Source organism: Polistes dominula, unplaced genomic scaffold (genome assembly GCF_049000335.1).
Source record: "Polistes dominula isolate Pdom_NZ unplaced genomic scaffold, Pdom_raw_medaka contig_49, whole genome shotgun sequence".
In the NCBI taxonomy this organism is placed as follows: domain Eukaryota; kingdom Metazoa; phylum Arthropoda; class Insecta; order Hymenoptera; family Vespidae; genus Polistes; species Polistes dominula.
Window position 1 is genome coordinate 1,390,780 of NW_028300914.1, and position 23,232 is coordinate 1,414,011.

At 28.6% G+C, this 23,232-nt stretch overlaps 2 protein-coding genes, 1 long non-coding RNA gene and 2 pseudogenes across 4 annotated transcripts in view; all 5 read right to left on the reverse strand.

The window, feature by feature from the left end:
* Positions 1 to 122: 122 nt before the first annotated feature.
* On the reverse strand, positions 123 to 2,167 carry LOC107066836 (cytochrome P450 9e2). The gene is given in 2 exon segments (XM_015321820.2): positions 123 to 1,554; positions 1,557 to 2,167. Coding segments are annotated over 2 exon segments (1,620 nt in total). The 5' UTR covers positions 1,912 to 2,167; the 3' UTR covers positions 123 to 289.
* Positions 2,168 to 2,305: 138 nt separating this feature from the next.
* LOC107066777 (cytochrome P450 9e2) lies at positions 2,306 to 4,043 on the reverse strand. The gene is given in 2 exon segments (XM_089169986.1): positions 2,306 to 3,368; positions 3,370 to 4,043. Coding segments are annotated over 2 exon segments (1,632 nt in total). The 3' UTR covers positions 2,306 to 2,410.
* LOC149033294 (cytochrome P450 9e2 pseudogene) lies at positions 4,042 to 7,369 on the reverse strand (annotated as a pseudogene).
* Positions 7,370 to 7,512: 143 nt separating this feature from the next.
* LOC107066835 (cytochrome P450 9e2 pseudogene) lies at positions 7,513 to 9,277 on the reverse strand (annotated as a pseudogene).
* A 1,621-nt stretch (positions 9,278 to 10,898) lies between these two features.
* The window catches only part of LOC149033295 (uncharacterized), a 101,806-nt gene continuing 89,472 nt past the window's right edge, over positions 10,899 to 23,232 (reverse strand). Inside the window, exon 4 of one of the 2 annotated variants that reach the window (XR_016175748.1) lies at positions 10,899 to 11,681. This is a non-coding gene — a long non-coding RNA (uncharacterized LOC149033295). The remainder of the gene's footprint in view (positions 11,682 to 23,232) is intronic. The other variant, XR_016175749.1, reaches the window with a different exon arrangement.

The window sequence follows — 23,232 nt, forward strand, 5'->3', positions numbered from 1 at the left end:
ATTCAAACAATTATTATAAGAGTATCGATTTTTTATGCGTTAATATTTGATATAAATAAAAATAAAATGTAGAATGTATGTTTTATTAAATGATTGTTTTACAAAATAATTCAAATTAAAAACTGGTTTGACAAGAAATTGTTTATTTGGGTAACATTAGATACGTAATATTATTCATCAATATTTTATAATAGTTATTCAAACAAAGTATGATTGTATAAAAATGATAAAATTAATGTCACACAATATTATTCGTTATTATAATTTAACATAATTATACTTTTGCATTCTAATCATTACTAACATTATTAGTTGATACATTATTTGTATTATTATTCTTAAAATCAGAAGTACTATTATCAAATACATAATTTTGTAAAGTAAAATGTACATTATCCCTTTCTTCCAAAGTCATCCAAAAACCCTTTTCAGATGTCATACTGAATAATCCTTTTTTTGACAATTTCATTGGAATTTGTGTTTTACTGCACGGTTTTAAATTACATCGTGCCAATAAATGAAAAATTAATACTTTTATTTTTAATAATGAAAATCTATTACCAATACATATTCTAGGGCCCATTCCGAAGGGCAAATAATAACCAGAATTGATTATTTCTTTGCCATTTTTTAAAAATCTTTCTGGATTGAATTTAAATGGGTTTTCGAAATAATTTGCATCGTGATGTAAACCATAAACTACTATCAAAATAAATTTATCTTTTTTAAATAAGTAAGGTTTACCATCTGGTAATGCAGGTGGTAATTCATAATCATTTGCTACCATTCTGTCAAGAAAAACTGCAATCGGATATCGTCTTAATGATTCATTGATCACTGCATCTAAGTATTGCATGTTATTAATAGAATCATATGTTGGATTTCCATTAGTTTTTTCAATAACATCGTCTATTTCATCTTGTAATCTTTTTTGTATATCAGGATTGACACCAATCTCGTGACATGTGAAACACATAGCCGAACTTATTGAGTCAAAACCACCAAAGAAAAAACTGAATGCTTGTGATGCTATATCTATGATAGTTAATTCTTCACCAATTTCAGCTTTTTTCTCTTTAGCTTCCATCATTATTTGTATCATATCATTTCTAACGATATTACGTTGTTTTCTAGTATTGATAATGTCTGTTATAACGTTTATAAAATAATTTTCTAAATCAATCGGTACAAGTTTGAGTTTCAACTTATTTGCTAACCATGGAAAATTGTGAATAAAAAAAAATACGATTGATTTAAAACCATCGAAATTCGTTGCTTTTTTACCATTAACGTAAAAATCATTTTCCGGATCTTTCATTGAATTAATGGTTATGCCAAATGCACATGCTGCTATTACGTCATTCGTATATCTCGTAAATATATTCTTCATTTCTAATGTTTTTTCACTTGTTGGCATTTTGGATAAATAATTGGTAAAATCAATGGCACATTCGTTCATCAATTTAAACATACCCTTTAATTTGCTCAATGTAAATGTTGGACTTAACATCGTTCTAGCTTCCTTCCATTTGTCATCTTTCAATGCAAATAAATTTTTTTAAATAAAATATCTAATCCTTCATCGGCAAAACCACGATGATTTGGAAAATGATCGAAACTTTTCACGGTGATCGTTTTTATCAATTCCGGATCACGTATCATAATCATTGGTTTCATCATAATGAAAAAACCAATATATTTTGCTTCCTTAGGAGTTACGTTGTAAGCATCGACAGCTATTTCGGCCAATGTTTTCTGACGTAATATGGCTGGTCCTAAACTACCCAAAAATGGCACTGGTTTTAAATATGGTAAATTAATTCTCTCGAAATAATTAGAAATATATTTAACGTAATAATATAGGCTCAGTATCACTATCACCAAAGTCAAAATTATTGTCCACGTATTCATATTGAATATCAAAATAATTTGTTCAATTTTAACAGGAGATATTCGCAAAGGTGTTACTTCGACGAGAAGTTAAAACGAATTGATCTTTACTTTCTTCTACCGCTATTTCCGTTTTATCTGCATAATAAAATAATTCTACCGACGTAAACAGCTCGAATGAAGAAAAAAATTAAAACACCTTTGTTATTGATAATATTTACGTTCTATCATAATGTCTTAATTATTAGGTTTAGGTATTTTATTAGTAAAAAATGTTAAAGTATTGTGTTAGATTACAATGACTAATGACCTTTGGTTTCTGTTGTTTTTCTTCTACATGATTGTTATAAAAATAATTCAATTTAATGACTGATTTGACGAGAAATTGTTCATTGGAAAACATCAGACAACGTAATATTATTCATCAATATTTTATGATAAATATTAAAACAAATTATTATTGTATAAAAATGATAAAATAGATGAGTATTACAATATTATTCGTTATTATATTTTAAATTTATGCATGATGATCATTACTAACATTATTAGTTGATACATTATTTATATTATTATGCTTAACATCAGAAGAAGTATCATTATCAAATACATAATTTTGTAACGATGGATGTACATTATCCCTTTCTTCCAAAGTCATCCAAAAACCCTTTTCAGATGTCATACCGAATAATCCTTTTTTTGACAATTTCAATGGAATTTGTGTTTTCGTACATGGTTTCAAATTACAACGTGCCAATAAATGAAAAATTAATACTTTCATTTCCAATAATGCGAATCTATTACCAATACACATTCTAGGTCCCATTCCAAAAGGCAAATAATAACCAGAATTGATTATCTCTTTTCCTTTTATCAAAAATCTTTCTGGATCGAATTTAAATGGGTTCTCGAAATAATTCGGATCGTGATGCAATCCGTAAACTGTTATCCAAATATATTTATCTTTTTTCAATAAGTAAGGTTTGCCATCGGGTAATGCAGGTGGTAATTCATAATCATCTACTACCATTCTGTCGAGAAAAACTGCAATTGGATATCGTCTTAATGATTCATTGATCACTGCATCTAAGTATTGCATGTTATTAATAGAATCATATGTTGGATTTCCATTAGTTTTTTCAATAACATCGTCTATTTCATCTTGTAATCTTTTTTGTATATCAGGATTGACACCAATCTCGTGACATGTGAAACACATTGCCGAACTTACTGTGTCAAAACCACCAAAGAAAAAACTGAACGCTTGTGCTGCTATATCTATGATAGTTAATTCTTCACCAATTTCAGCTTTTTTCTCTTTAGCTTCAATCATTATTTGTATCATATCGTTTCTAACGATATTATGTTGTTTTCTCGTATTGATAACGTCTGTGATAACGTTTATAAAATAATTTTCTAAATCATCCGGTATGATTTTGAGTTTCAACTTGGTTGTTATCCATGGAAAAGTATGAATAAAAAAATACGATTGATTTAAAACCATCGAAATTCGTTGCTTTTCTACCATTAATGTAAAAATCATTGTTAGGATCTTTCATCGAATTAATACTTATTCCAAAAGCACATGTTGCTATTACGTCATTTGTATATCTCGTAAATACATCCTTCATTTCTAATGTTTTTTTACTCGTTGGCATTTTGGATAAATAATCGGTAAAATCAATGGCACACTCGTTCATCAATTTAAACATACCCTTTAATTTGCTCAATGTAAATGTTGGACTTAACATCGTTCTAGTTTCCTTCCATTTGTCATCTCTCAATGAAAATAAATTTTTTGTAAATAAAATATCTAATCCTTCATTGGCAAAACCAAAATGATTTGAAAAATGATCGAAACTTTTCACGGTGACGGTTTTTATCAATTCCGGATCACGTATCATTATCACTGGTTTCCTCATATCAAAAAAACCAATGTATTTTGCTTCCTTAGGTTTTACATTATAAGCATCGATAGCTATTTCGGCTAATGTTTTTTGTCGTAATATGGCTGGTCCTATATTACCCAAAAATGGCAATGGTTTTAAATATGGTAAATTGATTCTCTCGAAATAATTATAAATATATTTCACGTAATAATATATGCTAAGTATCACTATCACCAAGGTCAAAATTATAGTCCACGTATCCATCTTGAATATTAAAATAATTTATTCAATATCTCAACAGGAGATGTGTGCGTAGAGATGTTACTTCGACGAGAAGTTAAAACGAACTGATGTTTACTTTCATCAACCGCTATTTCAGTTTAACTCGCATGATAATTTTATCTTCATGACGTCATCAGCTCGAATGAAAGAAAAAGGAAACTTTATTACAACAGATAATATTTACATTTTATCATAATGTCTTAATTATCTGTTGTAGGTATTTTATTAGTAATAAAAATTAGATTAGTGTGTTAGATTAAAATATTTAATTACCTTTAGTTTCTGTTTTTTTTTGTTTTGTTTTTTACTTAAAAATAAATCAATATTTATAATAATACATATTTTATATTATATTCTATATAATATATATATATTTGTAGAAAATGTAATCAAGATTACACTTGTCTTATATTTTCTAAAATGATGGTATAAAATTCGTTTACAGTAGTATCTACTCATAGTTGCGTGTAATTCGATACACGATTAAGCTTTATAGTGTAATATTTGATGGTTAAATGGGTAATTGAAAATCTATACATATATAACATTTCATTCCCTGCATATATATATATAAGGTAAAATACATAAACAATTATTAAATATATATTTATAATTTGAAGCTTTGATCATGTAGAATCATTTAACGGCAATGCCATTAGTGGATGCTTTAATTGTGGCATTAGAATTATTATAATTATTATTATCGATGTTGCTATTTGGTAAAAGATTTTTAACCGCTGGATGAATATCCTTTCTTTCCTCTAAATAAACCCAAAAACCATTTGCCGAGTTCATGTTTAATCCTGATTTAGTAAGTTGTATCGGATGAACAGTTTTCGAACAAGGTTTCAGATTACATCTTGCTAATAAATGAAAGATCAATACTTTGATTTCCATTATGGCGAATCTATTGGCAATGCACATTCTAGGTCCAATTCCAAATGGAAAATAAGTTCCAGAATTAGCGATATCTTTGCCATTTTCCATAAATCTTTCGGGATTAAATTTGTATGGGTCTTCGAAGTATTTGGGATCGTGATGAATCGCATATACTGGAAACATTACGTTCATGCCTTTCTTTACGATTAATGGTTTACAATTTGGTAATGTTGGTGGTAATTCGTAATCTTGAATGCATAATCTGTCATGCATCAGAGCAATTGGATATCTTCTGAGTGATTCATTTATCACAGCACCGAGATAATGCATGTTGTTAATATCATCGTATGTAGGATTTCCATGAGTTTTTTCAATGATCTCATCAATATCCTTTTGCAATTTCTTTTGTATATCAGAATTGATGCAAATTTCGTGACAAGTGAAACACATAGCCGAACTTACTGAATCAAAACCACCAAAGAAAAAACCAAATGCCTGTGCTACTATATCAATTAATGGTAATTCTTGTCCCATCTCTGCCCTCTTATCTCTAGCTTCGATCATCAATTGTATCATATCCGATCTAACGATATTATTTCGATCTCTAGTATCGATAACGTCTTTGACGATATTTTCGAAATAATTAGCAACCTTATCCGATACAAATTTGATATTTAATAAACGTGATAACAATGGAAAAGCACGTGCAAACATGAATTCTATTGTTCTAAGTGGACCAAAATGAGTAGCTTCTCTTCCAATTAAATAAAATTCATTTTCCGGATGTTTCATTGAATTTATGGATATGCCAAATGCACAAGTTGCTATTACGTCGTTTGTATATCTCGTAAATACATCTTTCAATTCTATCATTTTCTTATTTTCCGGCATTTTGTATAAATAATCGGTAAAATCGGCACCACACTCGTTCATAAGTTTAAACATGCCTTTTAATTTGCTCAATGTAAATGTCGGGCTCAACATCATTCTCGCTTCCTTCCAACGGTCACCACGTAATGAAAATAAATTTCTTCCGAATAATGGATCCTGTACTTCGTCTACGAACGATCGATGTTCCGGAAAATTGTCAAAACTTTTAACAGCAATTGTTTTTATTAATTCCGGATCACGTATTAACAGAACTGGATTACTACTTTCGAAAATACCAATGTATTTTGCATCAGGATATTGATTGTACATATTGACGAGTAATTCGGCCATTGGTTTTAATATTAAAAATACTGGTGCCAAACTGCCCAATATTGGCCATGATTTTATATACGGTATACCTAATTTTTTGAAATAATTATAATCATTATACGTGTATAGATATATGCTTATTATTACTATTACAAAGGATATTATCCATGCCCACGACCACTCCATTTCACTAGTCAAAGGCTAAACAGAGATAGAGGATATACCGATGTAATATTATAACACGTACGTGCGTAGGTGTATTAGTTGTGTACGTGTGTGTTGTGTGTGTGTGTTGTGTGCACACGCGCACGACTATATGCGTGCTAGAGAAATAACGAGACAAAGAGAGAGATACAGAGTGAGTGAGTGAGTGAGTGAGTGAGTTAGTGAGTTAGTGAGTGAGAGAGAGAGTAGAGATAGAACCAAACAAGTTTCACTGCCGAGAGATTATAACCAACTGACGTTCCTTTTGCGTACTCTGCTAAGTATATCAGTCTATGACTATCATGCTACTGACGTGATCGTATATTTTTAGATTCCAAATATCCAAAGTTAATATAAAACGTTTCTATATATATATATATATATTTTATATTTTTTCTTTCTTTTTTTAAATTTTATATTATTATTTTAGTATTATTTTATATTAATTTTTTAATTATATTAAATTGTATTGCGTTGCATAAAATAAATCTCTGCTATTCTTCTTCTTCTTCTTCTTTTCTTTCTTTCTTTTTTTTTTTTTTATATTTATTTCTTTTATCATTATACATATTTTGACGCTTTATAATATTTTTTTTTATATTTAATTAGTAACAAAAAATATTTATTATCAGTTATTTGCTTTCTTTTGTAAAATTTAAAATATACTTTTTCTGTTGAATCTTATCAGACTTTAGATAACAATAATACGAGTGAGTGTTTTGATGAAAAAGAAAATTTTTCCATCGTTATACGTGTGTGTGTGTGTGTGTGTGTGTGTGTTTGTTTTTATTTCATCAAATTAATCATTTATTCATTACGTACGATAATAATCTAATTAATTTAAAGAATTTAATTGAATGAATGGTTTTAAATAATAATAATAATAATAATAATAATAACGATAATATTATTTTCATTTCGTTAATTAAATTTATTAAAGTTTGTTTATGTTATTATTAAAAAAATAATAATAATAATAATAAAAAATCAACACGATTATCAATATGATTAGAATATTATTTACATTAATAATATATTTATCTGTAATTCTAATCAATGATACACGTAATTGAGATTCAATTTATCTAATATTTCAAACGTATATATATACATATATATAACAAAAGATGAATAGTAATATCGTTATTAATTATTTTTCATAAAAAAAAAAAGAAATACATGTTTAAGCTTTAATCGTACAAGAACCATTACTAACACCATTAGCAGTTGAATTAATTTTACAATTGTCATTTGAATTATTATCATTAACGGTATTAGTACTATATGGTTGATAATTTTTCAATGCAGGATGTTTATCATTTCTTTCTTCCAAATCCATCCAAAAACCAGTTTCAGCGTTTAAGTTAATCGTTCTTTTGGATAATCGCATTGGTATTAATGTTTTCGAATTAGGTTTTAAATTACATCTAGCCAATAGATGAAACAATAAAACTTTCATCTCTAACAAAGCGAATCTATTGCCAATGCACATTCTTGGTCCCAATCCGAATGGCAAATAAACACCAGAATTATTAATCTCTTTGGTACGTTCGATAAATCTTTCTGGATCGAATTTGTATGGATTGTCAAAATATTTCTCATCGTAGTGGAATGCAGCAACCGGGAACCACATGTTAGAACCTTTTTTTATTAAAATGGGTTTACCGTCTGGTAATGAAGGTGGTAATTCGTAATCATCGATTGATACTCTGTCAAGAAAAATGGCAATTGGATATCTTCTGAGTGATTCGTTTATCACTGCATCCAAGTATTGCATGTTATTAATAGAATCATATGTTGGATTTCCATTAGTTTTTTCAATAACATCGTCTATTTCCTTTTGCAATCTTTTTTGTATGTCAGGATTGACGCCAATTTCGTGACACGTGAAACACATTCCCGTTGATACCGTATCGAAACCACCAAAGAAGAAAATAAATGCTTGTGCAACTATCTCTATCAATGGTAATTCTTGTCCCATTTCAGCTTTTTTATTTCTAGCTTCCATCATCAATTGTATCATATCGTTTCTAACGATGTTATGTTTGTCTCTAGTATCGATCACATCTTTGACAACCTTTTCGAAAAATTTGGCTATGTACTCGGGTATCAATTTAAGATTGAACAAACTCGTTATCCTTGGAAAACTTCTCAATAAGAAAAATTTCAATGATTTGATACCATCGAAGTTAGTTGCTACTCTACCGAGTACGTAAAAATCATTGTCACGATCTTTCATGGAATTAATACTAATGCCAAATGCACATGTCGCTAATACGTCGTTCGTATATCTCGTTAAAACGTCCTTCATTTCAATCGTTCTCTTTTCCTTAGGCATTTTAGCCAAATATTCTGTAAAATCGGCACCACAATCGCTCATAAGTTTAAACATACTTTTTAATTTGCTCAATGTAAATGCCGGCGTCAGTATGGTTCTAGCCTCTTTCCATCTGTCACCACGCAATGAAAATAAATTCTTTCCGAACAATGGATCTTGTACTTCGTCAACGAAACCACGATGATCAGGAAAATTGTCAAAACTTTTAACAGCAATTTGTTTTATTAATTCCGGATCACGTATCATAAATACAGGTGTACCCAAATCGTAAAAACCAATGTATTTGGCTTCAGGATATTTGTTGTATGTATCGACGATCAAATCGACCATTGTTTTTTGACGGAAAATAGTTGGACCCATGTTGCCTAATATTGGCCATGGTTTGACATATGGTAAATTTAATTTCTCGAAATAATTCAAATCTTTCGTTATGTAATAATAAATGCTTAATAACACTATCACGAATGCTATGATCATAGCCCAATCCTCCATCGTTGAATTTGTTGAAAAACAAAAATCAAATATTTAATCTTAAGATCAGGGATGATGTTTCACCGTTGAGAGTTAATAATTGACTGACGTTTCTACTCTCTTACTATCGTTAATATATACATGTATATATATATATGTACATCGGGTTATGTTACTTACGTAATCTTTGCTATGTAGAATTGCGAATCAACTATTGTTATGAAACGTTACAATCTTTTTCGATTATTCTATTTTAATTATTTATTTTTTTATTTTTTTTTTATTATAGACATGTGTGTCTTTATTAATCGATTAAATCATTTATACTAATCTTTTTTATTCAAATATTATTATAATATTATTATTATTATTATCTTTGGTTACTTTTTTTGCTATCGTTATATTTACATTATACTTTTTAATGTTGAAGTTATTAGAATTTGAAGAACATTCTTATTTATTTATTTTTTTTTTCGTGTTAATTCAACAAAGTATTGTGCCAAATATCACGTGACGTTTTTATAAATTTGTATAAAATTAAATAATGTTATATTATAAAAAGATAAATTATATTACAAATTGGTTCATTTATTTGGATTAAAAAATAAAATGAGAATTAAGTATTTTGTTTTAACGAATTTTTTTACTTATCTTTCTGCTTATAATCAGTTGAATAATAAAAATTGAACTGCAAAAAAGAAAAAAAGTATCTTATCAAATTTGATAACAAAGATAATAGTGTAATAATCTGCTTGTCATGGTGTGTGTTTCTATCTAACACAGTGCAAAGATCATTTGCACATGATTTGATAATAGTAAAAGTTATTTTTATCTGTTATATATATACATCAATATTCAATATGATAATGTTTAAAAAATATATGACGAAATTTACTTGAAAATATCTAACAAAATTAAGTATTGAGAAAAATGGAATAACGTGAAAACACTGACAATTTGTAAGAAATAAATCAAATGATTTATTAGCTTTATGGTTTGATATTATTTTTCTTCTTTATTTTTTTTCTCTTCTTTTATTTGTGTTTTTCTTTTTTTTTTTTTTTTTCGTTTAGTAAAAACTCGTAAATCGTAATGGAGAAACTCGTTTATCGATAGAAATACGATACCTGTTGCTTCCGTTCACATAGCTTTCGAAAAATATTTCGCTAGAGGATTCTATATACCAAGTTATTAAAAATACATATTAACGGAATCCCTATTTTTTATTTTTTTTTATTTCTTTTATTTTCTTTTTACCTTTTAAATCTGTCGCGTTAAAAATATAACATGAAATAAAAAGAAAATCAAAAGTAAATAGAAAAAAAAAACAAGAAAATCTAACAAATCCAAATATTCACGAAGATTAAATTGTATACGTAGATTCATAAATAATAAGATTATTTATGAATTTCTGTTTGATTTATTCAACTTACGTCTATATATAAATACATATATATATGTTTATGTAATAAAAAGATAAAAAATTATTATCAATAATATTAATCTTTAACCTCATAAATAAAATAAAACACAGAAAGATTTGATATCACAATTTGTTTTTTTCAAATTACATAAATTTAATTATATACATACATACACATATCCATATGTTATATTATTTTATATCAATTTTGGTTAAAAGTATCTAAATCAAATGATTCTAATTTACAAAATTTAATTGAAACGATAAAACGAGATGATGTTATTACGAAATGTAATAATATGACGAGTATTCTGCGAGAGTTCGATCATATACAAAGTTAAATGAAACAAAACATGAAAAATAAGAATAAATATAAAAATAAATAGGAATAAGATATCTAACAATTTCTAACTATAAGAAATCTAATTAATTATTATAATAAAACTAATTAACTATAATAAATTATTATTATTATATTATATTGTATATATAACAGAGATAATCATGACTCTTTATTAAAATCAGTTCAGTAGTTTAGGAGTCCATTGCGGACAAACAACGTGACACGTAATTTATATATATTAAGATATAATATTTATATAATAATATATATTTTTATACACCACTATTAGATATTATGTATAACTAATATATTTAATCTATATATATATATATATATATATATATTAGAAATAGTTAGTAGTATGATACCGCAGGTTATTTGGCTTTATCTCTTAAACGTAATGGTGTACAGTACTACACTTACATCGTCTCGAGAATCCAGGATATTGCAAAGGATGGGATCAACGTACGGAAACAAAGCCGGGCACTTAGTGGCAAATTAGCAATGGCCGGGAGCGTCACTGTCGCTCTTCATTACACCACCATCTACCCACCTTCTTATTACCCTCCTCCTATTGGGTTCCTCCTTGTTCATCCACTCTACCTTTACCTACCTATCTACCTCCTCTTTCTCCTCCTCTTATTCCTCTTATTCCATCCTCCTCCTTCTTCTTCTTCTTCTTCTTCTTCTTCTTATTCTTCGTCCTTATGGGAATTTTAACTCCACCTACCAATTGTTCTTAACCTCAGCAAACCCAGTATCCTGCGAACAATGTGCCCATTCACCCAACTATTCACCCCTTTCCAAAACTTTACCCCACCTCTCTTAATTTATTCTATCACACTTATAAGGCTGGTGATTCGTTTTTAAATATAAGTTATTAAAATAAAGAATATTTTGTAATAACTTATTTTGTTTTGAATTTAACAAAATGTTTCATTTCATCCTTTCTCAAATTTTCTTCTTCTATGGGTTCTATGGTGATGGTTCTATAATGGTAGTGGTATACACACTGGTGCTTTTCAACGTCCTGCTGACGTGGTGATACTACCGAAGCCATTTTGGATTTCAAAGTCCGTACATGTGTGAACGATTTCTTCGTAAAAAGTTTTCTCAGGCAGAAGGAAAGACGAACGATATATAAGATATAATAGAAAAGAGAGAGAGAGAGAGAGAGAGAGAGAGAGAGAAACTAGCGTAGAAAGTTCATTGTCGATACTTATTGAGAATTTGCCAATACCTTGGAATTCAATTTGACTGGCGAACCGTGAACGCCATTTAATATTACACGAGTTTGGCCCGACCTTTCGACGATAAACATATATATATATATACATAGATATATGTATTTGTCTATCTACAGGTTTGGTCAAAAGTTCTTATGCAATTTGAAAAATAAATAATTTTTGTTTATAGAAAATATTTTAAGGTTGTAGTTAAAAAAACAAGTTGTGTTATTAGACAATTTTAAATATAAAATAAGATATAAAAAATAATATCTTGAAAGAGAGTAAGGAATTTAGTAATTTTCTCTTTTTTTCTTTTGAATTTATAATTATACTTAATAATATTATAATTAATATTATAATTATTTATTATATAACAAATATGTATATGTATTTTAGGTACTTACTTATTAACGCCATCGCAGCAACAATTCCGCTAATGCGCCAATAAAGAGCAATCTTGTTGTTCGCACACAACAACCTTGTTGTTTGTACACAGTAACTGTCAGGGTTTTGTCAGGGTTGCGTCAGGGTTATGGCGATAACATCAGGTGAAAGAAAATAGAAACTGTTATGACTGTTTTGATTTTAAATAAAGTTTTTTATTCTATGATTTGTCGCAACAATTTTAAGGTGTAAATTGGCGCATTAGCGGAATTTTGCTGCGGCAGCGTTAATACGTAAGTACCGTATTTTATATATACATATATATGTATGTATAATCATTGTGTAACATGATTCGAGGGATACTTTTTAAATAAATAAATAAATAAAATAATCTAGTGAAAACTTAGAAGATTCTAAATGCATGAAAATAATATTTAACATCGTAAGAACGTATTACAATGTGGGACGATTAAACAAATAACTAAAACAACAACAACAACAAATAACAATATTACAAAAAATGTTATTTTACAAATGTTCTTCGAAAATGGAAATAAAATGGTTAAAAGATTAATGTACAAAGAAAGAAAGAAAGAAAGAAACAAACAAACTTGGAAAAAACAAAAGTAGGAATAGAAGATAAAACCAAAAGCAAAAAAAAAGAATAGAAAGAAAGAAAAATATAATAACAATAATAAGAAAAAGAAGATGAAGAAGATGAAGAGGATGAAACACAAACGGAAAAATAAAAAAATAGAAAAAAAATAAAAAGAGAAAAAAAAGAAAAGGTAGAAAGAAAAAGAATGCGCGATGCGTTTAAGCTGTTATTATGCCGCATTTCCCGGAGGGATATTTCTTTTTGACTCGACTAATGTCTGTGCCGCCGCCACCACCGTTGCTACACAGAGCCCTTATAGAAACGTTTTTCTGAGTTGGAGCATGGGCCACCCCACGGGGGTGGAGAAAAAAGAGACAACAAGCAATGTCATCTCTCTCTCTCTCTCTTGTTTTATTCCGTACACAATTTCGTTGTCTCTATCTCACTCTATCCCGTATTCCTTATGATACTATACTTTCCCCCACTCTCACCAGTTTCCTCTCACAACTCCCACCAATCTTCTCTTTTACCTCTTATCCCCCCACCCCTTTCCACAGTTCTTTTTTTACAATTATCGACAGATCAAATAGCTTATTGTTAATAGATATATATATATATAGTATACAATAGTTAGAATAATTATTGTCATAGTTGTTTTACGATTTAGTTTTAATTGTGAATATTCAAAGACGTTTGTAAGAAACGTTTCAATAACTTCTTCGATTCTCAAGAGATCGTTACGATAAAGGAAGAAAAGGGTTGAAAGAATTTCTTTTTCTTTTCTTAACTTTCTATCATTCTTTTTTACTTACTTACTGTATTTTCTTATTTGTTTGTTTGTTTGTTTGTTTTTCTATCTTTTATTTTTATCGATATCAATCATCATCCTCTTTGTAAAATCGTCTAAGTTCTTCCTGTGGTGGTAAATCTTTTATATTATACGTAAAATACTTCTTTTTTTTTTTTTAAGGTATTTAATATACAGAGTGTATGAGAAAAATAAAAAAAAAAATAGAAATAAAAATATTCTCTCTCATGATACCTGTACAATAGAATATATTACATTTATATTCACTCGTTCGAAAGAATATTATTGTTAATAGAAATAAAATATATAATAAATATATTTAATATCTATAATATATTTTATAATATATTAATAATTATATATTATAAAATATATATATATATATATAATATTTTAATATTTAAAATATAAAACAAGATGTATAAAAAGTAAAATCGTATTACATTCATCGATAATTTTCCTGAAAATTGTATCAACAAAAATTCTAATTAAAATAAAAACAACAAATTAGAAAAATACACAATAGATAAAATGTTCATAGATAAAACAAGAATTAGAAAATTTTTGATAAAGATTGAAAATGTTAGTCAGAGAAATGGTTGTAGAGAATAAAAGCTTTCAAGTTTTCTCAATTGAAGGCAATGAATTTGGTGAGTAATCCCTTAAAGGGAAAGACGACAACTACGGAAGCCCAGGTAATAATATTCGCCTAACGTATATACTATATATATATATATATAAAACTAAAGAAAAGAAAGAAACAAAGAAGGGTAAGGAAGAAGGGTGAGAAGGATAGAAGAGTAGAGTAAAAAGCAAATGGGGTGGTAGGTAGGTAGTGGGATGAGAGGTGAGAGGTTGAGCAGGAGAGGACAGGGGGCTAAAAGCACGAGGGGGGTGGGGTGGGGAGGAGAGCCGTACCACCCACCTTCTGGGGGCGCCTAGGCATCATCTGCATAACAAAACGCACAATTAATAAAGTTCCGTGGTGGTGTAAAAGGGGCGACTCGACAAAAGACCATTTCATCCTTCTAGATTTCTCTTGCGAAACGACCCTACCCATGGACCCTTCTTCTTCTCGTCCCTTTTGCTCTTTTTCTATCTATTTCTATCCTTACCCGTCTCCCACCCACCCCTTCATCCATTTCTCTTTACCTTTCTCGTTTCTTCATTCTGTCCCGTTTTTCGTAAAGATCACTAAAAGGTAAAATCGTAAGGGAAAATGTGTGTTTCAGGATTTTACAGTTAAATAAATTACGGGCTCTGCAAAGAAAATCGTTTATGTACGAAAATTTACTGTGGTATATATTTCTTTTCTATATATATATATAGATATAGTTAACCAGTTAAGCGCGTGGCGATCTGTGCGCAGAGCGCGTTCCAGTGTATGTCGCGATAATCAAGTGATGACGGATATAGTCGTCAAAAACACAGAGTAAGTGGCTCTGTTTGAAATATTGGATAATCAAAAAAACGACTTTATTTTAGAAAATGAACAATTTTGTTAGTAATGTACACACAGTTTCTTAATATGAACAAAGAATGGCATTTTTGCGACTGATAAGTGCAAGACACCTTTCATGGAGTTCTTTTGTTTCAATTCTTAACGCATTACTTGTCGAATATGCATTTTTTACTATCCCATTTCAGTGGTTAAGAAAAACGATTAAATGTAACATTGACTGTATAAAAAAGTTGACAGAAGACTAAACTGAATCCTCATCTAAATAGTGATATTGAAAATCCGTTTGTTTCGGTGACTTATAATAGGTAAATACGAAAAATAGATTGTACATAACCGCATCGTAAGTTACTTATGATTCGACCTAATATAATCATTATGAGTAACGAGATATCAGGATTATATTATATTAGTCTAATATATATATATATACGTATCACCGATATTCACTGACTCGTACGTCGTCGTTCGTCGTCGTTCGTAGTTTTGCACAACGTCACGTTTCGTGATATAAGTATGCATGAAGTTAACTTCGGCTCGTCTGTAATATTAAGCAGCCAGTTCTCCACTACCTGCTGAACAGCACTGAAAACTGTTTACCCTGGAGAGGACGAGACAGGACAAGGTTGGTTCAGAAAGAAAGAGAAAGAAGGATGAACTTGGCTTGGAAGAAGACGATGAACGAAGAAGGGAAAAGGGGTGAGAAGAAAAAAGGGATGAGATAGTAGAGAAGGTAGTAGGATGTTGCGGAGAAGAAGGATGATGAAGAAGAGAAGAAGAGGAAGAAGAAGATGTGGGGAGAAGAGAAGGGGAAAGAGGGAGGGAGGAGGCATGCTTTCACGTTATAGCTTGAACTGACTCAACCTATACTACTGCTACGTTTGATAAATAATGCGTCTAACATTTTACGCAGTAGAAAACTTTCCGGATTGCGCACAACGAACTAGAAAACTAAATACTATCTACGATCAAGAAGAATAGAAAAATAAAATATGATGATGAACACGTGTTGTATGTGTCTTTTCTTCTATTTTTTTTTTTTTTTTTCTATTATTATGTATATCATATTTTCTTAGATCTTATGAAAATGTATTGTATTTATTAGAAAACGATGACTGTGATAGAATTTCATATATATATATATATATACGCGCGTGTAGAATAATATATTTATATAAAATTATATAATAATTAATTATATTATAATAAAATATATTAATATAATTAATATAATGTAATATACATTGTACATACACAAATCTGTTTATCGTTACATTATCAATACATGTAATGTACGAATAACATAATGTAATTTATTAGAAAATAATGATTAATAATCAAATTATTTCATTATTCTTTATTCAGATAATACTATAATAATAATTTTAAATAATATTATATCTTAAGAATAAAGGTGATAGTTCGACAGTTAAGTAAGTATTTTTTTCCATAAGATTTTTCTTTCGTAACGTAGACAAAAAAAAAAAAAGAAAAAGAAAGGGAAGAAAGAAAACATAGTGATCGGTCTTCCGTTCATATGTGATCGTTGTCAAGTTAAACTCCCGTAATAAAAATAGGCAGTGTACGAGCCAACCCTATCTCGGTTATGGGATTCTGTCGACAATATGGCAAGATGTTTGATGAGTCGATCGATCACGAGGCCATGTTGTCGGGCCTTTAACCCCCGTATTGCAGAGAAACCAAAGTAAAGTACACTTTAGTATAAAAGAGAAAGAGAAAGAGAGATAGATAGATAGAGAGAGAGAGAGAGAGAGAGAGAGGGAGAGACCACAGCAATGTTTATGTGTGTGTGTAGGTGAGTCTTATTCGCACGTGCGAGTTCACGTGCGTTGCTTGCACATTTTCACGTGAACAACTTAGGGAGTTGTTATCTCGCGTACCCTTATATAAGGGAGGATGATATTTTCTTTTCTCTCCGATTAAATAACCCAGAGAGAAAGAGAGAGAGAGAGAGAAAGAGGGTGCAATAAATAGTTCGATAAATCGGTTGGATGGATTTAACCCTAACAGATGCATCAACTTGGTTTGTAAACCACCTTTCATCATTTCAAATATATTATTATATATTGTATATATTTTATTATTTAAAAAAATAAAATATGAATAAGTGTATTTATATAAATTATAATCATAAATTAATTATTATAATATTATAATCATTGTTAATATTAAATATATATTAACAAAAATCATATATTATATTATATTTAAATTATATATTAATATAAATTATAATATTAATATGTATTATATTTTTTATTAAATGTTATATTAATATACAAAAATGTGTTTATATATTGCCATGACGTATATTCGTAATTTAAACAAAGTATCCATTTTATTTGAACCAATGAAAACAAAAACATAAATGAAGAATAAAAAACAAAGTCATTTACGATTTATTACAAATTAAATATAGAATAGTTTCTTATTTGTTGGTATTCATATCGTAAGAGAGACGGTGAGGTACCGTATTTGACTGTATCCGGTACGTACGAGTAACGGATTTTCGTCGCAATCCAGAATAAAAGAATAAATTATTAAAATGCATTCTACCCTCTATCAACCCTTGTACTCCAACTTCTACTGTCTGTCTCTTCCCTCCCCCCCCCCACCAACCCCACCCCCCTTTTTTTCTTCGTTCTTCCTTCAAGAAGAAAACAAAATCAAGAAATAAGGTAAGCAATTTCCTCCTACGAAATTGAGCAATTTTTCTGTATTTTGTTTACACGGGTTGCCCTGCCTGCATTATTTCGTTGTTTTATATATATTTATATATATATATATATACGTGTGTAAGTGTTGCATTTGATACCATTTGCATTGTTAACAGTGTGGGTAAGCTTTGCTGAGTGTTCATAAGAAGAAGAAGAAGAAGAAGTAGAAGAAGAAACCAAATAAAAAGATTTCAACATTTGTTTTTTTATTTTTCTTTTTCTTTTTCTTCATCTTCCATCTTCCATCTTATTTTATTTTATTTTATTTTATTTTATTTTATTTTTCTTTATCGTCGAAAGAAATATTTCACCGATTAATTACTCTATTTTATTTGTTCACATTTCTTTTTTCATTCTCTATTTTCTTATTTCCATTTTTTTTTATTTATTTTTTTTTTATTATTATTCTTCACACCCACACGATTTTCATTTTCTTATTTTCTTGTCTCTTTTTTTTTTTTTACTATCGATCGTTTATGTTATATCGAAATGAAGGAAACCTTTACAAATTTTTTTTTAGTTGTTTATTTTTATTAATATATATTTATATTATATTATTATTATATATATTATAATTTAATATTAATATAATAATAATATTAAAATAATAATAATAATAATAATAATAATAATAATAATAATAATAATAATAATAATAATAATAATAATAATAATAATAATAATAATATATGTATATAAGTAAACATGTGTTGCAAAATTAATAAGAAAATAATTAGAATTGAATATTAAAAAAATGTGTTATTAAACACTGATAAAAAATATAATGTGTTATCATTAGATAAAATATAATAACAAATTACAAAGATAATCTCACGATACTACTTTTGTTGTTAAAACATTATTATTATTATTAATATTATTATTAATATTATTATTATTAGAGGAAAATGATGAACGTTGTTAACTATATATATATATATATATATATATATATATATATATATATATATATAGATATATGGAGTTTAATGGAGAACAGGTTCACACGAAATGCAGGAGGAGAGTGCACTTTTATCAAAGGAAAATTCATCGGCTTGTTACTAGACTATCTTCTCGCGTCATCTAGAATATCGCTTTAACACGGTACAAGGGACCACCCTTCTAGAGATTTTCGACGATGGTAATTAAAGCGTACCCTTACAGAATCATAAATGACGTGTGATTGGTGTTGCTCTTGTTGGGAGAGTCACTATGCTTTAATATCGCTTGTTTATCTTTCAAACTCTCTCTGTCACACTCTCACTCTCACTCTTACTCTCTCATTCTCTTTTATACATATGTACTTATCTACACGCATACATATATACATAGATAACTGAGTGGAATAGTGGGGGAAGACAATACCAGTTTGAAAGCCAATCGCAAACATGATGATCATGGTCGTATCATTTTCAAAATTTATTTTACATGGAAATAATATCCGTGAACAATATATTTTTGTGTTTTGTTTTTAAAACTCATCAAATATAAAATCAAATGAAAAAAAAAAAATAATAATTACTCGACTAATAAAGTATTAACTAATACTTAATTTGGTACTTACGTATTAACGCCATTGCAGCAAAAATTCCGCTAATGCGCCAATAAAGAGCAATTTTGTTATTTGCACATAGCAACCGTCAGGGTTTCGTCAGGGTTTCGTCATTTTTTAGTGTTACGAAAATATGTATTTAGGATTTGCCAAAAAACAGAACAAGATGCGAGACCTCATTTGAAATCTTATTTATCAGAGTTCACATGGCGACAGCATCAGGTGAAAGAAAACAGAGACTGTTATGAATCTACGTTAAATTCTATATCGACCCATTATTTTCCACCGTAATCCGATTGACTACATTTTATAAACAAAATGTATTGAAATTTTCAAAGTGTGTTTCGATTTTATTCTATGATTTGTCGTCGTAACAATTTAAGGTGTAGGATTGGTGCATTAGCGAAATTTTGCTGCAATGGCGTTAATACCTAAGTACCAATGATAATTAAAGTATTTGAAATAATGTACAAAATTATATTGAAAATAATGTTCAATGATTTTTGTGATAAACTATGAACAAAAAGTATTTCACTATCGTTAGAAATTTATTCGCTAGAGAGACAGACAGAGAGAGAGAGAGAGAGAGATTGCACATCCTCTTGTCAGAGGATAAAAAATATCATCCCTTTTTTTTTCAAGACACGTGCGATTCGTCGTTGTTGTCAACCGCCCCTCCTACTTCACTTCTTTTCCCTTACCTTTCCACCCTCTTCCTCCTACCTATTCTTTCTATCTACATATTCTTTTTGATACCTAACTTTGATAGAAAGAGAGAGAGAGAGAGAGAGAGGGAGAAAGAAAAAATAAACGAGTAAGAAAGTAACAAGAATAAGAGAAGGAAGAAAGATTGTGTTGCTATTTTTGCCCTCGGTATCACTGAAAAATGATCGCATTGTCAAAAGTGCCTGAGTGAACAAGGACCAACGAAACAACACACCTGCTCCCTTCAACCATAATTTTCTTTTATACTAGACGAAAAATCCTTCTACTTTTACTTCTACTTTTCTCTACAAGGATAGGAAAGTTGAGTTGAAAATTTTATGTTACAACACGTCATTGTTTTACCTCTTTTTTTTTTTTTTTGAAATAAATGTATATGTAAAAAAACAAGTAGGAAGATTTGTTTATTTGATATTCATATGGATAAAAAAAAAAAAAAAAAGAAGGAAAAAACAAATAATTATCATTTACGAATTAACATTTCAAATATACTTACAAAATTAGTTGGATAAAGTGTAAACGAAGTATATAACGTATGTACTTATTTACTTAGTTACTTACTTACTTATTCTCTCTCTCTGTCTTTTTCTCTCTCTAATCGCGATTAGAATTCCCTAGGAAATAGAAGGCGTGAATTTCACTAACACTATGTCGATCTTAATCTTCCTTTCTATTTGTAAAGTACACGAAACACCTTATCGTATATACGAACCACCTGTACATATATTTATATACCTATGTATATGTTCTGTGTATGTATAAAGGTATATAGGTGCTGACAAAAGTTTATTGAAAAATTAATAATTGTTTTTTTGATTAGATATTTTTTGATTAATATTATTTTTTTATTATATAATATATTATTATTATTATTATTTATTATATTTATAATTAAAACTATTATTTATATAAATGATTTATATCTCGAGATATACAATTTTTCATAATAATAAAAATAAAACAAACAAAGTATTTTTATTTATATTTTCTTTACCTTATTTAGAATCACATCGATTGATTGTCTCTGTTCATTTAGCCTTTTTTTTTTTTTTTTTTTTATATATTATTACTTATTAAAAAAAAAAAAAAAAAAAAAACCATTGGTACATTTGATAAAAGAGATAAAAAAAGACTTGGCGATAAAAAAAATCGATGTGATATCTATTGTGAATTACTTGCAAAAATAAAGTTATCTCATTAGATAAGGATAAGATCGTTCTTCTTCCTTTTTGTCTCAAGATATATCATATTAATAGATATCAATACAAATAAAACGATAACAACAAATTATGCGCAATATTATTTAAAAGATATTTAACACTACTAAAAAGAGTTAAAAATAATTGAAAAAAAAAAAAAAAAAAAAGAAAAAAATGTTTATACAATAATACTTTTTTTCGTTTTACGATAATTTCACGTATGTATATGAAAAAAACCTGAGAATTTACAATTAGATGAATTTTCTCACCGACGTTAATCTACTTTTTCATTTTTTTTTATAATTTCCCCATGACTCAAGTGAAGGTTTAAAATAAGTGTAACGAGATAAAAAGCTTATAAAGTCAAAGAGAGATTTTTCTCTTTTGACAGGACATATTAAACGTCATTAAATAATTGCATTTCTGGTTTTGTTTTTTTTTTTTTTTTTTTTTTTTTTAATGCACACACGACAACGTTTAAGGTTCGTGGTAATACGCGACAGTTCATGGGTAATGGGTAAAAATGAAAAAGTGAGTTAGTCAATTTGACGAATAGAAAGATAGAAAAGACTGGTGATGATGGTTAGTATGTTAGTGATGGTGATGGTGGTGGTGGTGGTGGTTGCGTTGATATACGATCAAAAGCTTTCGAAACGCATACTGTAATTCTCAAACAAACGGGACGAGCAATTTTACGCGAGCAACGAATGTTATTTTACGCTTTGCAAACACTCGGCATCGTGAACCATTCGTCGTCGTCGTCGTCGTAGTCGTTTGATACATTGACCTGTACACACGTGTGTATATGTGTGAGTATCTATGTATGCATGTGAGGAAGAGAGAGAGAGAGAGAGAGAGAGAGAGAGAGAGTTTGGGAGGCAACAGGTTGCATGAGTCGAGTACCGTTAGAAACTTCCTAAAGGTTTCTGTTCCGTGACAAGATCTCGTGGTATGTTCTACGTTTTGCTATGGGGGTAACCATCTATTTTTTTATTTTTTTTTTTTTATAAGAACAACCCTTTTATCTTCTTTCTTTTTTATTTGGTTTTTTCTTTTTTTTTTTGTTACGTGATTTGTACTTTTTTACGAAAATTTTTATCTAACTTTTTGTTTGTAATTTATTCTACTATTTTGTGTGTGTGTGTTTTTTTTTTTGTATTTTATGTTATAATATATTTATATGTAAAATAAATATAATAGATTATATAAAAATATTGTTAGATATATATATAAATGTTTGTGTGTATAGGTTTAGGGAAAAGTATTTAATAAAATAAATACAAATTTTTCTTCGAGTTCATTTTTGTTCAAATGTTCAAGTTCGTGTTCGACTTGTGTTGTTCGAGTTCAAATTTGATATCAAGAAAAAAGTTTGAATTATATTTCGTTTTTTTTTTCGTTTTTTCTATGGTTTCATTAATTTAAGAATATATTTTATTTAAATAATAAGGTTACTCTCACAATATAATAATGGTAAAATTAATTCTAAGTTTAAACCCCCTATTAGTCGCCTTTTACGACAAGCAGAGGATACTGTGGATATATTCTACTACCCCTATCCACAGGGGGATGATGAGAGGAGAGGCTATGAAATATTTTACAAAATGTAATTAAAATTTTTAC